At 43.5% G+C, this 14477-nt stretch overlaps 2 protein-coding genes across 3 annotated transcripts in view; one reads left to right on the top strand and one right to left on the bottom strand.

Annotated features, from left to right (window-relative positions):
- Positions 1–259: 259 nt before the first annotated feature.
- The window catches only part of LOC121369404 (rho-related GTP-binding protein RhoA-A-like), an 18586-nt gene continuing 4368 nt past the window's right edge, over positions 260–14477 (top strand). The window contains exon 1 of the mRNA XM_041494488.1: positions 260–447. The gene's annotated coding sequence lies outside the window, so the exon portion shown is untranslated. The remainder of the gene's footprint in view (positions 448–14477) is intronic.
- The window catches only part of LOC121369403, a 21163-nt gene continuing 17706 nt past the window's right edge, over positions 11021–14477 (bottom strand). Inside the window, exons 2-3 of one of the 2 annotated variants that reach the window (XM_041494487.1) lie at positions 11975–12220; positions 11021–11561 (exon numbers count right to left, since the gene is read on the bottom strand). In XM_041494487.1, the coding sequence (XP_041350421.1) occupies positions 11214–11561; positions 11975–12220 (594 nt within the window). In that variant the 3' untranslated portion in view covers positions 11021–11213. Of the gene's footprint in view, positions 11562–11974; positions 12221–14477 lie in introns of those variants that run through there. The other variant, XM_041494486.1, reaches the window with a different exon arrangement.

The raw sequence follows: 14477 nt of genomic DNA, 5'->3' as shown, positions 1-14477 counted from the left end.
TTTTGTTTATATACATATGTGTGTAACACTTCACATTACATATAATCTCTAAATACTACTTAAAAAGTAAACCCGGTTATTAGCACGCCACTGTTGGCGGTAGTTAACAGTGACACGGCTAAAATAAAAACTTAGTCACCGCGAGGTGGATTCCACGAGGACGTCGCCCAGTCTATTGTTAGATCAACATTTCCACCAATCGCAGCCACAAGACTTCGCTTATTTTTAGCGCCTGAGCTTGGTCGATATATATAGACTGGTAGCTATATGGTCGTGGTCATGGCCATGGCTTACCTGTAATTGAACCGCTGTGGGACAACTGTGATCAAAGGTTATCACCTGTGCAGGTACAGGCTAGTCGAGGAAAGTGTATTTCCAGGAAACCAGGATACTGATTAAAACAATATTACTTAACGTGGATACCAGACAACGAAATACACCCACCAGGTATGTTTTTATTATTATTAAACTCGCTTAAACATTTTCAGTAGCTTAGTTTGAATTTTAGGAGGGGTGTGTGTGCTTTAGGGGTTAATGTGAATAAGTATAAACTAGTACGTAACTAGTAGACGTGGTTACACGGTATACGATTGTTTTCACCTTGTATTGTAACTACTAAGACCATTTATAAGACGTACATTTCATATAGCCATTCTATATTTGTATTAAGGTGTGTAGGCCTATGTCGTAAAGGACTGAATACCTGTACATTGTTAAGTCGGTAACCGTGACGTGTTCATCAGACCAGATCAATAGCGGTTCCTTTGATACGTGGTGTTACGTCACACAATACAAAGCCTGCCTGTGGCGGTCGTAACTTGGTGTGGCTGAGTTTCTAACAGTCGCAAGTCTTGTAACCCTCCACGAGAAACGACTTCAAAAGTAGGCGTTGTCCTTCCGGGTCTCGCAGCCCGAGTAAAGTGACACCCATTGTGTTTGTGTCCTGTTGATATAGCACATGACGACACGTCACACATTTCATACACTGTACTGAGCTCCCGGCTCAACCAGTGCCCTGCGACTGCTATCTCAAAAGGCCGTGGTATGTGCTATCCTGTTTGGGAAGGTGTATATTAAAATACGTATCTGTTAATAGAAAAATATAGAGGGTTTCGTCAAATAACTCCAGTCCAAAATGACCACACGAAATTTCAGTGGTTTGTAATTCATGGGGTGTATACCACATCAAATAGCAGACAATAGAATATTATATGGCTAAATGATAAATCTGTTACACGCGGTGTATCAGTCAACATATAAGACACTGTAGTTATAAATACTACAACCTCACCCGTACAGAGATTCAGAAAAAAATAGGTGACTAATTTCAGACATAATGCGTCTTTGACCACTCTCTAGTTCCACACACCTTGTCAACCTATTTGAGTAGGACCACGCACGTTTCAAGCACAATACATTGAATAATGTAGTCGCTGGTACGTTGACACTAGTTCAGATTAAATTGCAGCAAATTACTGGCAAGATGAAACATCGTTTTATGACGATGCACCCTGACACATTTATCAGCATTGTCTGTGGAATGAAAAGTCAGCATTGTCTGTGGAATGAAAAGTTCGGTGCACCTCGCTCAATGTACTCTGTGACATGCTCCTATCAAATGAAAATTATTTTACTTGGGGGGCCATGTTTGGGTACATCTGTGTGAATTTCCTCAACCGTGCGTTGCTGGGGCGGATCTGGGGGAGGGGAGGGTCCGAGGTGTCCGGCCCCCCCCCCCCCCCCTCAAATTTGAGAAGTGCCCCTTTTATTTAGGATTTTTACAAATTTATTTATTCTGTCAATGTATAGAACACTGTAGAATACGTCTGCCAGCGTCCCTGTTGTAGCACTATTATATTATGGTCCATGTGAACCGTGTGTAATTTTTCAATAGTGCCTTTTCATAATGTTATGGTGCCCTTTTTGTCTTGGACCCCCCCCCCCCCAAATCAGAAAAGCTGGATCCGCCCCAGCGTTGTTGGAACATGATGCAGAACTGTTTAGTATTCTACATGGGTGAATTATGAATCGTCACAACCTGTATTTATTTATGAATGAAGTGACGTTACACACATTAAACGACTAACTCGATTCTGCATATCGGAATGGGCGTGGTCAGTGTTAGAGACGAAGCATGGCGTACGTTGTGTTGTGGTGAAGACTATTTGTCAGTGTTTCGAGTGACGTGCATATAAATCCCGTTACGTGTGATGAGGTAACGGGACGTCGGTGATCCACGTGATTAATTAAGACGTGTTACACGTGACAAGGCTAAATATTGCACCGTCCTTGTCGGTATATCCACATTACATGATTACGGTTACAGTGACATTACATCCATACACGCGCGCCTGTGTGTGTGTGTGTGTGTGTGTGTCTCGTTTTGTGTTTGTGCGTGTATGTGTGTGTGTGTGTGTGTGTTTGTGTGTTAAATAATGAAGTAAACATTGTAAATCTGGTTTAGTAAATCTCCGTATCTTGTCTTTCTTAAAGACGGGCTCTTTGAAGACGACATTTGGGGAGTTATCGAAAGCATCTCAACATTAAAATGATAAAAAAGCAAAATGTAACGTGTCCCAATACGAATATAACAGATTCAGAAGCATGCACCAGCAGTCTTCTGCAGACGTCTGTCACTACTACCCCACACCTCACTGAACAAGACTTGTACTAATAATATGAACCTCAGACGTCTGTCACTACTACCCCACACCTCACTGACCAAGACTGTTGTACTAATAATATGAACCTCAGACGTCTGTCACTACTACCCCACACCTCACTGACCAAGACTGTTGTACTAATAATATGAACCTCAGACGTCTGTCACTACTACCCCACACCTCACTGACCAAGACTGTTGTACTAATAATATGAACCTCAGACGTCTGTCACTACTACCCCACACCTCACTGACCAAGACTGTTGTACTAATAATATGAACCTCAGACGTCTGTCACTACTACCCCACACCTCACTGACCAAGACTGTTGTACTAATAATATGAACCTCAGACGTCTGTCACTACTACCCCACACCTCACTGACCAAGACTGTTGTACTAATAATATGAACCTCAGACGTCTGTCACTACTACCCCACACCTCACTGACCAAGACTGTTGTACTAATAATATGAACCTCAGACGTCTGTCACTACTACCCCACACCTCACTGACCAAGACTGTTGTACTAATAATATGAACCTCAGACGTCTGTCACTACTACCCCACACCTCACTGACCAAGACTGTTGTACTAATAATATGAACCTCAGACGTCTGTCACTACTACCCCACACCTCACTGACCAAGACTGTTGTACTAATAATATGAACCTCAGACGTCTGTCACTACTACCCCACACCTCACTGACCAAGACTGTTGTACTAATAATATGAACCTCAGACGTCTGTCACTACTACCCCACACCTCACTGACCAAGACTGTTGTACTAATAATATGAACCTCAGACGTCTGTCACTACTACCCCACACCTCACTGACCAAGACTGTTGTACTAATAATATGAACCTCAAACCTCAGTGCCAAAGTCCGTTATACTAATAATATGAACCTCAAACTGAAATGTCAAAGTCTGTTATACTAATAATATGATCCCCACACCTCATTATCAGTCTGTTATACTAATAATATGATCCCCACGCCTCATTATCAAAGTCTGTTATACTAATAATATGATCCCCACACCTCATTATCAGTCTGTTATACTAATAATATGATCCCCACGCCTCATTATCAAAGTCTGTTATACTAATAATATGATCCCCACACCTCATTATCAAAGTCTGTTATACTAATAATATTATCCCCACACCTCATTATCAGTTTGTTATACTAATAATATGATCCCCACGCCTCATTATCAGTCTGTTATACTAATAATATGATCCCCACACCTCATTATCAGTCTGTTATACTAATAATATGATCCCTACACCTCATTATCAAAGTCTGTTATACTAATAATATGATCCCCACACCTCATTATCAGTCTGTTATACTAATAATATGATCCCTACACCTCATTATCAAAGTCTGTTATACTAATAATATGATCCCTACACCTCATTATCAAAGTCTGTAATACTAATAATATGATCCCCACACCTCATTATCAGTCTGTTATACTAATAATATGATCCCCACGCCTCATTATCAAAGTTTGTGATACTAATAATATGATCCCCATATCGCATTACCAAAGTCTACTAATAATATGATCCCCATACCTCAATGTCAAAATGTGTTATACTAATAATATGATCCCCACATCTCATTAAAGTCTACTAATAATACGATTCCCATACCTCAATGTCAAAATGTGATATACTAATAATATGATCCCCACATCTCATTATCAAAGTCTACTAATAATATGATCCCCATACCTCAATGTCAAAATGTGTTATACTAATAATATGATCCCCACATCTCATTATCAAAGTCTACTAATAATATGATCCCCACATCTCATCAAAGTCTACTAATAATACGATCCCCATACCTCAATGTCAAAATGTGATATACTAATAATATGATCCCCACATCTCATTATCAAAGTCTACTAATAATATGATCCCCACATCTCATTATCAAAGTCTACTAATAATATGATCCCCATACCTCAATGTCAAAATGTGTTATTCTAATAATATACACCCTATGCCTCAATGTCAAAGTCCTACATTCAACTTTAACTAAACAACCCTGAAATGAAAATGTCTAATGTCGAACAAAGTATTTAGTATTAATCATCTTAGTTCTAACACTATATATAATATCTTCTTTTATCAATGACTAAAATGTTTCTGGTTAGTCCGTGAGCCGAGACCCCAAATTTGACCAATTGATACCATCCGAGAGCACCAAACGTAACAATTCGTTTTCGATAGGGATATGTATCTACATCTTAAAACAGCATGATGGACTTTTCTGCAGAGTAGCTTAAGCTCAGACACTAAGTTTTAGTAAAGAGGGGGTATTTGTCTGAAAATGTAATAATGTTTTTCTGTATTAATATACATGTGTATATGTCATTATATATCTAATTTTAATCACACAAGCTGAAATGAGCTTGTCAACATGACAAGTTCTCGCTTGGTTAGTAACATTAGACCCACCGCGTGTTGTTACGTCTCACAATTACACGGCGGAGACGTCACAGTTCTCGCCTGGTTAGTAACATAGGCCCACCACGTGTTGTTATGTCTCACAATTACACGCCGGAGACGTCACAGTTCTCGCCTGGTTAGTAACATAGGCCCACCGCGTGTTGTTACGTCTCACACTCGCCTGGTTAGTAACATAGACCCACCGCGTGTTGTTATGTCACAGTTACACAGCAGAGACGTCACAGTTCTCGCGGAGACGTCACAGTTCTCACCTGGTTAGTAACATAGGCCCACCGCGTGTTGTTACGTCTCACATTTACACGGCGGAGACGTCACAGTTCTCGCCTGGTTAGTAACATAGGCCCACCGCGTGTTGTTACGTCTCACAATTACACGGCGGAGACGTCACAGTTCTCGCTTGGTTAGTAAGATAAGACCCATCGCGTGTTGTTACGTCTCACAATTACAAGGCGGAGATGTCACAGTTCTCGCCTGGTTAGTAACATAGGCCCACCGCGTGTCGTTACGTCTCACAATTATATGCCGGAGACGTCACAGTTCTCGCCTGGTTAGTAACATAGGCCCACCGCATGTTGTTACGTCTCACAATTACACGGCGGAGACGTCACAGTTCTCGCCTGGTTAGTAACATAGGCCCACCACGTGTTGTTATGTTTCACAGTTACACGGCAGAGACGTCACAGTTCTCGCCTGGTTAGTAACATAGATCCACCACGTGTTGTTATGTTTCACAGTTACACGGCAGAGACGTCACAGTTCTCGCCTGGTTAGTAACATAGATCCACCATGTGTTGTTTGTCACAGTTACACAGCAGAGACGTCACAGTTCTTGCCTGGTTAGTAACATAGACCCACCACGTGCTGTTACGTCTCAGTTACACGGCGGAGATGTCACACTTCTCGTCTGTTTAGTAACATAGGCCCACCGCGTGTTGTTACGTCTCACAATTACACGGCGGAGATGTCACAGTTCTCGCCTGGTTAGTAATATAGGCCCACCGCGTGTTGTTACGTCTCACAATTACACGGCGGTGACGTCACAGTTTTCGCCTGGTTAGTAATATAGGCCCAGCGCGTGTTATTATGTCTCACAATTACACAGTGGTGACGTCAGTTCTCGCCTGATTAGTAACATAGGCCCACCGCGTGTTGTTACGTCTCACAATTACACGGCGGAGAAGTCACAGTTCTCGCCTGGTTAGTAACATAGACCCACCGCGTGTTGTTTATGTCACAGTTACACAGCAGAGACGTCACAGTTCTCGTCTGGTTAGTAACATAGACCCACCGCGTGCTGTTACGTCTGTTACACGGCGGAGATGTCACAGTTCTCGACTGGTTAGTAAAATAGACCCACCGCGTGTTGTTACGTCAGTTACACGGTGGAGACGTCACAGTTCTCGCCTGGTTAGTAACATAGGCCCACCGCGTGTTGTTATGTCTCACAATTACACGGCGGAGACGTCACAGTTCTCGCCTGGTTAGTAACATAGGCCCACCACGTGTTGTTATGTCTCACAATTACACGGCGGAGACGTCACAGTTCTCGCCTGGTTAGTAACATAGGCCCACTGCGTGTTGTTACGTCTCACAATTACAAGGCGGAGATGTCACAGTTCTCACCTGGTTAGTAACATAGGCCCACCGCGTGTTGTTACGTCTCACAATTACACGGCGGAGACGTCACAGTTCTCGCTTGATTAGTAACATAAGACCCATCGCGTGTTGTTACGTCTCACAATTACAAGGCGGAGATGTCACAGTTCTCGCCTGGTTAGTAACATAGGCCCACCGTGTGTTGCTATGTCTCACAATTACACGGCGGAGACGTCACAGTTCTCGCCTGGTTAGTAACATAGGCCCACCACGTGTCGTTATGTCTCACAATTACACGGCGGAGATGTCACAGTTCTTGCCTGGTTAGTAACATAGGTCCACCACGTGTTGTTATGTCTCACAGTTACACGGTGGAGACATCACAGTTCTCGCCTGGTTAGTAACATAGACCCACCGCGTGTTGTTTATGTCAGTTACACAGCAGAGACGTCACAGTTCTCGTCTGGTTAGTCACATAGACCCACCGCGTGCTGTTACATCTCAGTTACACAGCGGAGATGTCACAGTTCTCGCCTGGTTAGTAACATAGACCCACCGTGTGTTGTTTATGTCACAGTTACACAGCAGAGACGTCACAGTTCTCGCCTGGTTAGTAACATAGACCCACCGCGTGCTGTTACGTCTCAGTTACAGGGCGGAGATGTCACAGTTGTCGCCTGTTTAGTAACATAGGCCCACCGCGTGTTGTTACGTCTCACAATTACACGGCGGAGATGTCACAGTTCTCGCCTGGTTAGTAATATAGGCCCACCGCATGTTGTTACGTCTCACAATTACACGGCGGTGACGTCACAGTTTTCGCCTGGTTAGTAACATAGGCCCAGCGCATGTTGTTACGTCTCACAATTACACGGTGGTGATGTCAGTTCTCGCCTGGTTAGTAACATAGGCCCACCGCGTGTTGTTACGTCTTACAATTACACGGCGGAGACGTCACAGTTCTCGCCTGGTTAGTAACATAGACCCACCGCGTGTTGTTTATGTCACAGTTACACAGCAGAGACGTCACAGTTCTCGTCTGGTTAGTAACATAGACCCACCGCGTGCTGTTACGTCTGTTACACGGCGGAGATGTCACAGTCCTCGCCTGGTTAGTAACATAGACCCACCGCGTGTTGTTACGTCAGTTATACGGCGGAGACGTCACAGTTCTCGCCTGGTTAGTAGCATAGGCCCACACTAACAGCGTGTGACGTCACAGTCACTAGCAGCCAGTGATGTAGATCTTCAGGTCACACATACACTTGTTTATTTTCACAGAAAAAAAGTACAAAAATTATAATTTTGTGACACAACAGACTTTGAAATATAATCAAAGTATTTTATTTAAAAATTGGAAACGCAGAACTTTTAGGCTGGCTATGTCATTCCCGTGATGCTTTCGGTAGTAGTTTCTACACGACAAAACTAATAGTTTCTATACCGCTTTTGACTGAAACATAATATATTACAAAAATATAACTTGAAAGAAGTTGCATGATAACAAAAAAATATCAGCTTACTACGTTTTGATAACTGATGATCACTGCCAAGCAGCTATATGGTATTACAAACGAACCACTACGCATTTTTACATGTATTAAAATTATTTTTGCTCGTTGAATGATGGAAATACATGGTAAAAAGGTCTCAGATTAGCATTAGAATTTAAGGATTTGTTCCAGCACTGGGTGTGTGTGTTTAGTTGCCCCCCCCCCCCCCCCCCCCCCCCGCTGTCTCGTACGCTTATGACAGAGATTGCAAGGGGAGTAACTCAAACTGACAGGTAGTACTAAACCAAATAACTTCTGACTGGGTCAAAGTTCGAGGTGCACTTTGATACAAAAGTTAACACCAAAAGTCCTGTGATTGTTGATAAATGAGTGTGTTGGTTGTAAAAAAAAAAAAGTTTCATCTGGGCAAAAAATGCATGCAATTTTATTTCATCTAGTACCACTGTGTCAAGTAGCCTTGTGTTTGAAACCTGTAAAAAAAAAGTACTCAGATTTTGTGAGAAACTAGGGGTCATAGTTTGGTTGATATATTGCATATAGTGTTTTTAAACACAAACATTAACATGTTCGCCTATGTGATTTTATTTGGTATAGTACAACCCATAAGCCGTGGTCACATAGCCGTTAGTGGACGTAGTTGAACGTAGTGGAGGTTAACGTAGTTGAAAGTAGTTGAACTTAGTTGAACGTACCGGCATCCGTACCGTACCGTATCGTACCGTATTTGTCCTTGATGCTAACTTGGTATTAACTTGGGTGAGTCGTGATTTCCGATTTAAATTTTGGACATGTTCAAAAGAGCGGTACATTAGAGGCTGAATTTGCATCCGTGAGGCTAACGTACTGTAGCGAAGTATAACGTACCTCTTAACGTACTCAACCGTACTCTAGCGTACTTTGATCCGCACAAAACCAATATCTGACTAGTTTCACGGCCGAGAAGAGGTAAGTACGTTCAATTACGGTCTGTGCTACGTCATGCTGCGTAAAAGTACGCTGTACTGCGGGTGTCAGTACCGGTCCCCCAGGCGCGTGCGCAGGGGGGGGGGGGGGGGGTACGTTACGGTACTTAACAGTACGTTAAAGTACGTAACAGTACGCTATTGTTACAGATAACTACGTTGAAGTAAAGATAAGTACAGTAAAGTACAGATTGCTAGGGCCGACATACGGCCCAGACAGGGGGTATAAATATGATGGTCCACCACTTCCTGGTCAGTCGAGCCTAGAATTTCCTAGAAGTCAACATGGGTGACAGAAGACAGCTTGTGAACCTCTTTGCCATGCAGAATGCTGAGCTTTTGGGTCATGCCCGCGACCTCAGACAGTTGGAGGAAGACCGACAAGAAAGGCGCCAGAGAAGGTGGTGGACCAGAGACTGGTTGCTGAGAAGACCCATCCATGGCCAGTACGATGCACTCCTACAAGAGCTGAAGATAGAGAATCATGAGGCTTTCAACCACTTCGTGCGGATGGACATGGCGTGCTTCCATTACTTTCTCACCAGGGTTGAACACCATCTCAACCCGACCCCGAGCAACTGGCGCCAACCTGTCTCTCCTGGACGTAAGCTCGCCTTGACGTTGAGGTTCCTGGCAACTGGAGAATGCTACCGGTCCCTGATGTACAGTTTTCGTGTTGCACACAACACCATCTCAGGGATTGTCTGCTCCGTTTGCCAGGCTCTTCTCGATGTCTTGGAAGCTGAGGTTATTCAGACACCAACAGAACCCCAAGAGTGGCGGCAGGTGTCGGACCGATTCCAACAGAGATGGCAATTCCCACATGCCTTGGGCGCTCTTGATGGCAAGCATATTGCTATCAAGAAACCCCCCAGATCGGGCTCCACCTACCACAACTACAAGGGGTTTTACTCCATTGTGTTGATGGTGTTGGTAGATGCGGACTAAAAGTTCCGGTGGATACAGGTTGGTGATGTAGGCTCCAGTTCCAATGGGCAGATATGGAACCACTGCGAGCTGCGCCAAGCCATAGAGGACGGTGTCATCGGCATCCCAGACGCAGAGCCACTACCACACGGTGATGTGGACACCCCATTCCACATCATCGCTGATGATGTCTTTGCCATGAGGACCTGGATGATGAAGCCATTCGGCCGCAGGGGTCTCGACCACGATGAGCTGGTCTTCAACTACCGCCTCTCCAGAGCTCGTCGTGTGGTGGAGAATGCGTTTGGGCTCCTTGCAAACCGCTTCCGTTGTCTGCTGAGCACCCTGCAGGTGGACATAGATACAGTGAACCTCATAGTCCGGACCTGCGTAGTCCTTCACAACTTCTTGCGGGAGAGAATTGCTGATGCCCATGTGTTGGACCAGGAGGATGCCAACCACAACGTTGTTCCTGGTGTCTGGCGCGACAATGCCAACCTGCTGGACCTCCACCAACCTCAGGGTGGTAACCAGGACACCGCGGATGCGAAGCTCCAGCGCATATACCTGAAGCACTACTTTGTGTCACCGGCGGGATCAGTGGCATGACAGTATGCCAATCTGCGCCAGTACTGAGAGGAGAGGGAGTCTAGGGGAACGGTCCTTCTAAGGACCCTTGTAAGTACTCTGGCCAGAGTGTAATGCACTCAGGCCAGCACATCCTCCCAGATGTTTGTGTTGTACTGTGTGTTAATTGTTTGTTATTGTTTGTTTGTTTGCTTGCCAAAATAAATAAGGCAAAAATAATTAATAAAGAAAAAATTAATATTAAAATAAAGATGAAAATAATTAAAGAATAATAAAAGCGCCAAGGGTTGAATTGTTTATTTATTTTTAACAAACAAAAAAAGAAAGAAAAAGAAACACATAAACATTAGAGCATCAGAAGTTGCTTGATCCTTCTGGGAGGATCTGGCAGGGTACTTACAATGGTCCTTAGAAGGCCGTTCCCCTTGGGTACTTACAAGGGTCCTTAAAAGGACCGTTCCCCAGACACCTGAGACTACTCAAGTGCCAACATCTCCCCAAAAGAGTACGGAGTACTGCCCTGGAGGGGTGCACTGGCAGACCTCGCTGGTGGCTGCGCTGGTGGCAGCTGTAAGTGGTGCTGCCAGTCTTGCAAAATCCCCTGCGCACACTGCTGTTGCTGCTGGGCAGCAATGTTGCTGGCCAAGGCAAAGTCTCCCTGTGGCTGCAAATGGCGACGACTCTCAGCAGCCTTCCTCGTCTCCCTCCTCGCCTTAATCAAACACTGGTTAACCTCTAACTGGAAGGTGTCCCACGACTCCTCATCTAGTTCACCAGCGGCCAAGCCGATCATGCGGCCGAACGCAATGTGTGCGGTCTCCTCCTGCAATGATACAAAACAAGAAGAATTTCAACATATTAAAAATTATTTCTCAAAATTAGCTTTCATAACAAATTACCGTAAAAATTGGCAAAAAATTTGGTCATAAAATTAAAATGTAAAATTAAAATTTAAGAAAATTATAATTTTAAAATTTTGGCAACAAATTAACTCTCCCCCCCTCCCCCTAACAATTAAAAGCAAAGAATTTATTATTTCCACATTTACTTGCCCCCGCCCCACCCCCAACAAACAGTTTAAAGGCAAAGATTTTTGGACAAACATTTGGAGCTACCATTCCCCCCCCCCCCAAAAAAAAAAACCCCAAAAAACCCAAACATTTAAATAAAATATGATATTAATATTAATATATTAATTTAATATTTTATTTTAATGTTTTAGTGGGTTTTTTTTACCTTCTCCATGAGCTGCTGCTGTGCCTGTGTCTGAGCAGCGATACGCTCCATGACTGTGGAGGTAGCTGTAGCGGTCTTCCTCCTCTTGGAACAGACAGGGGTGCCGGTGCCCACTGGCTCCTCCTCCTCATCACATACGTCACCCGTCTCCTCTGTCTCCTTGCCCGTCTCCTGGGCCTGGCCCTGCCCCTCAGTAGCCACAGCGTCGAAACGGTCGGGATGGCGCTGCTTCAACTGCTGCAAGAGCTGCAAATATAAGAACATACATACTTTGCTTAAATATTCAGTTCAATTAACATTTCACAAATTAAAATGTTTTGAACCTTTTTAATTCTGTTTAATTATCCCGTGACTGAGTTAGTCAGTGAGTCAGTGAGTGAGTGAGTCAACGAGTAATTAGAGCCTGTCTGTAGTCTATTAGAGCCTGTCCATTGTCTATTAGAGCCTGTCCATTGTCTATTAGAGCCTGTCTGTAGTCTATTAGAGCCTGTCCATTGTCTATTAGAGCCTGTCTGTAGTCTATTAGAGCCTGTCTGTTGTCTATTAGAGCCTGTCCATTGTCTATTAGAGCCTGTCCATTGTCTATTAGAGCCTGTCCGTTGTCTATTAGAGCCTGTCCGTTGTCTATTAGAGCATGTCCGTTGTCTATTAGAGCCTGTCGGTTGTCTATTAGAGCCTGTCTGTTGTCTATTAGAGCCTGTCCGTTGTCTATTAGAGCCTGTCCATTGTCTATTAGAGCCTGTCTGTTGTCTATTTGTGATGGAACATGCTCTTAATTTTGTTTTCGCCTGTGGCAATATTAATTGTTTTAGAGGGCCGTGTGCAGTTACAATATGCACTTAAGCCCAAGTGGGCACTTTGTTACATAATACCTCTGCGCGACGGTTGTCGAGCTTTTTCTAATACACACCCAGACCAGGTGTGGAGGCCATGTGGCCAGTAGTTACGTAATACCTCCGCGAGTGCGGTTTTTACGACCGTGATTTTGGCGACTAGGCGTCAGCAAGTCTGGCCATCTAAGAAAAATATGCCGGCTTGGTCGCTGTGGAAATATCACTTGATAGGGGGAGGACCGCGTTGTACCCCCAGGCGATAATTGGGTTTTTTGATAAATAGCTAGGGTTTTAGAGATATCAGGGAGAAACATATTGGAAGGCTTCCAGGGAACGCGTCCGTTCGGACTTGGTAAATATTATTTCTGCTCTGTTGTATAACCTTGATGTGATTGATGTGACTTTAAATATTTTAATACTGTATTATACCAATATTATTTAGACGGTGCTGCCGGTAATCTGACGCAGTAAACTGTAGGCTCACTGTTCTAATATATATAAAGCTTAACCAGTCATCCTAGAGGACCTAGGTAAACTGTAGGTTATTGTCTTTATTATGATAGGTACCAGTATTAATTCTGTATTACAAGGTTACTGAATGAGTAGTTAAGGGTTAATTAAAAATTAACCAGTTAGGAATAGAGTTGTAATTCCTTTATTAATTAAGTTCCCCTGGAAGCGTTTCTCAATTATCACACGTGTGGGTGTTGTCACGGTGAAGTGATATTGTGTAAACTAGACACCTAGAGATTAACTAATTAAATGATCAGTTCTGGGTTGTTATTATTTGTTGTTGTTAATTAACTACTGCGGCAGTACATTTGTCAGCGTAGTAGTAATACAGATTTCAAAGTGTATTGTGTTTTTGTTGTGTTTTCTAGTGAACTAAACGTGCTATATTACATATACTTTATACAAGATCTTATCTCTGATCATACCTAGACGAGCCACGCGGGTATAACTGCCCGTTACAGAGAGATCTAATAGATATACAGTTAGGAGAGATATTTGGATAATCGTGTTTCATTCAGTTACGGGTATTATGGGATCCCCGTGACACTATTAGAGCCTGTCTGTTGTCTATTAGAGCCTGTCCGTTGTCTATTAGAGCCTGTATGTTGTCTATTAGAGCCTGTCCATTGTCTATTAGAGCATGTCCATTTTCTATTAGAGCCTGTCCATTGTATATTAGAGCCTGTCCATTGTATATTAGAGCCTGTATGTTGTCTATTAGAGCCTGTCCATTGTCTATTAGAGCCTGTCTGTTGTCTATTAGAGCCTGCCCATTGTCTATTAGAGCCTTCCGTTGTCTATTAGAGCCTGTCTGTTGTCTATTAGAGCCTGCCCATTGTCTATTAGAGCCTTCCGTTGTCTATTAGAGCCTGTCTGTTGTCTATTAGAGCCTGTCCATTGTCTATTAGAGCCTGTCTGTTGTCTATTAGAGCCTGCCCATTGTCTATTAGAGCCTGCCCATTGTCTATTAGAGCCTGTATGTTGTCTATTAGAGCCTGTCCATTGTCTATTAGAGCCTGTCCATTGTATATTAGAGCCTGTCCATTGTATATTAGAGCCTGTATGTTGTCTATTAGAGCCTGTCTGTTGTCTATTAGAGCCTGTCCATTGTCTATTAGAGCCTGTCTGTTGTCTATTAGAGCCTGCCCATTGTCTAT

This window comes from Gigantopelta aegis, chromosome 3, assembly GCF_016097555.1.
Source record: "Gigantopelta aegis isolate Gae_Host chromosome 3, Gae_host_genome, whole genome shotgun sequence".
NCBI lineage: Eukaryota > Metazoa > Mollusca > Gastropoda > Neomphalida > Peltospiridae > Gigantopelta > Gigantopelta aegis.
The sequence above is the reverse complement of the archived record's forward strand: the minus strand, read 5'-3'. Positions and strand labels throughout refer to the sequence as shown.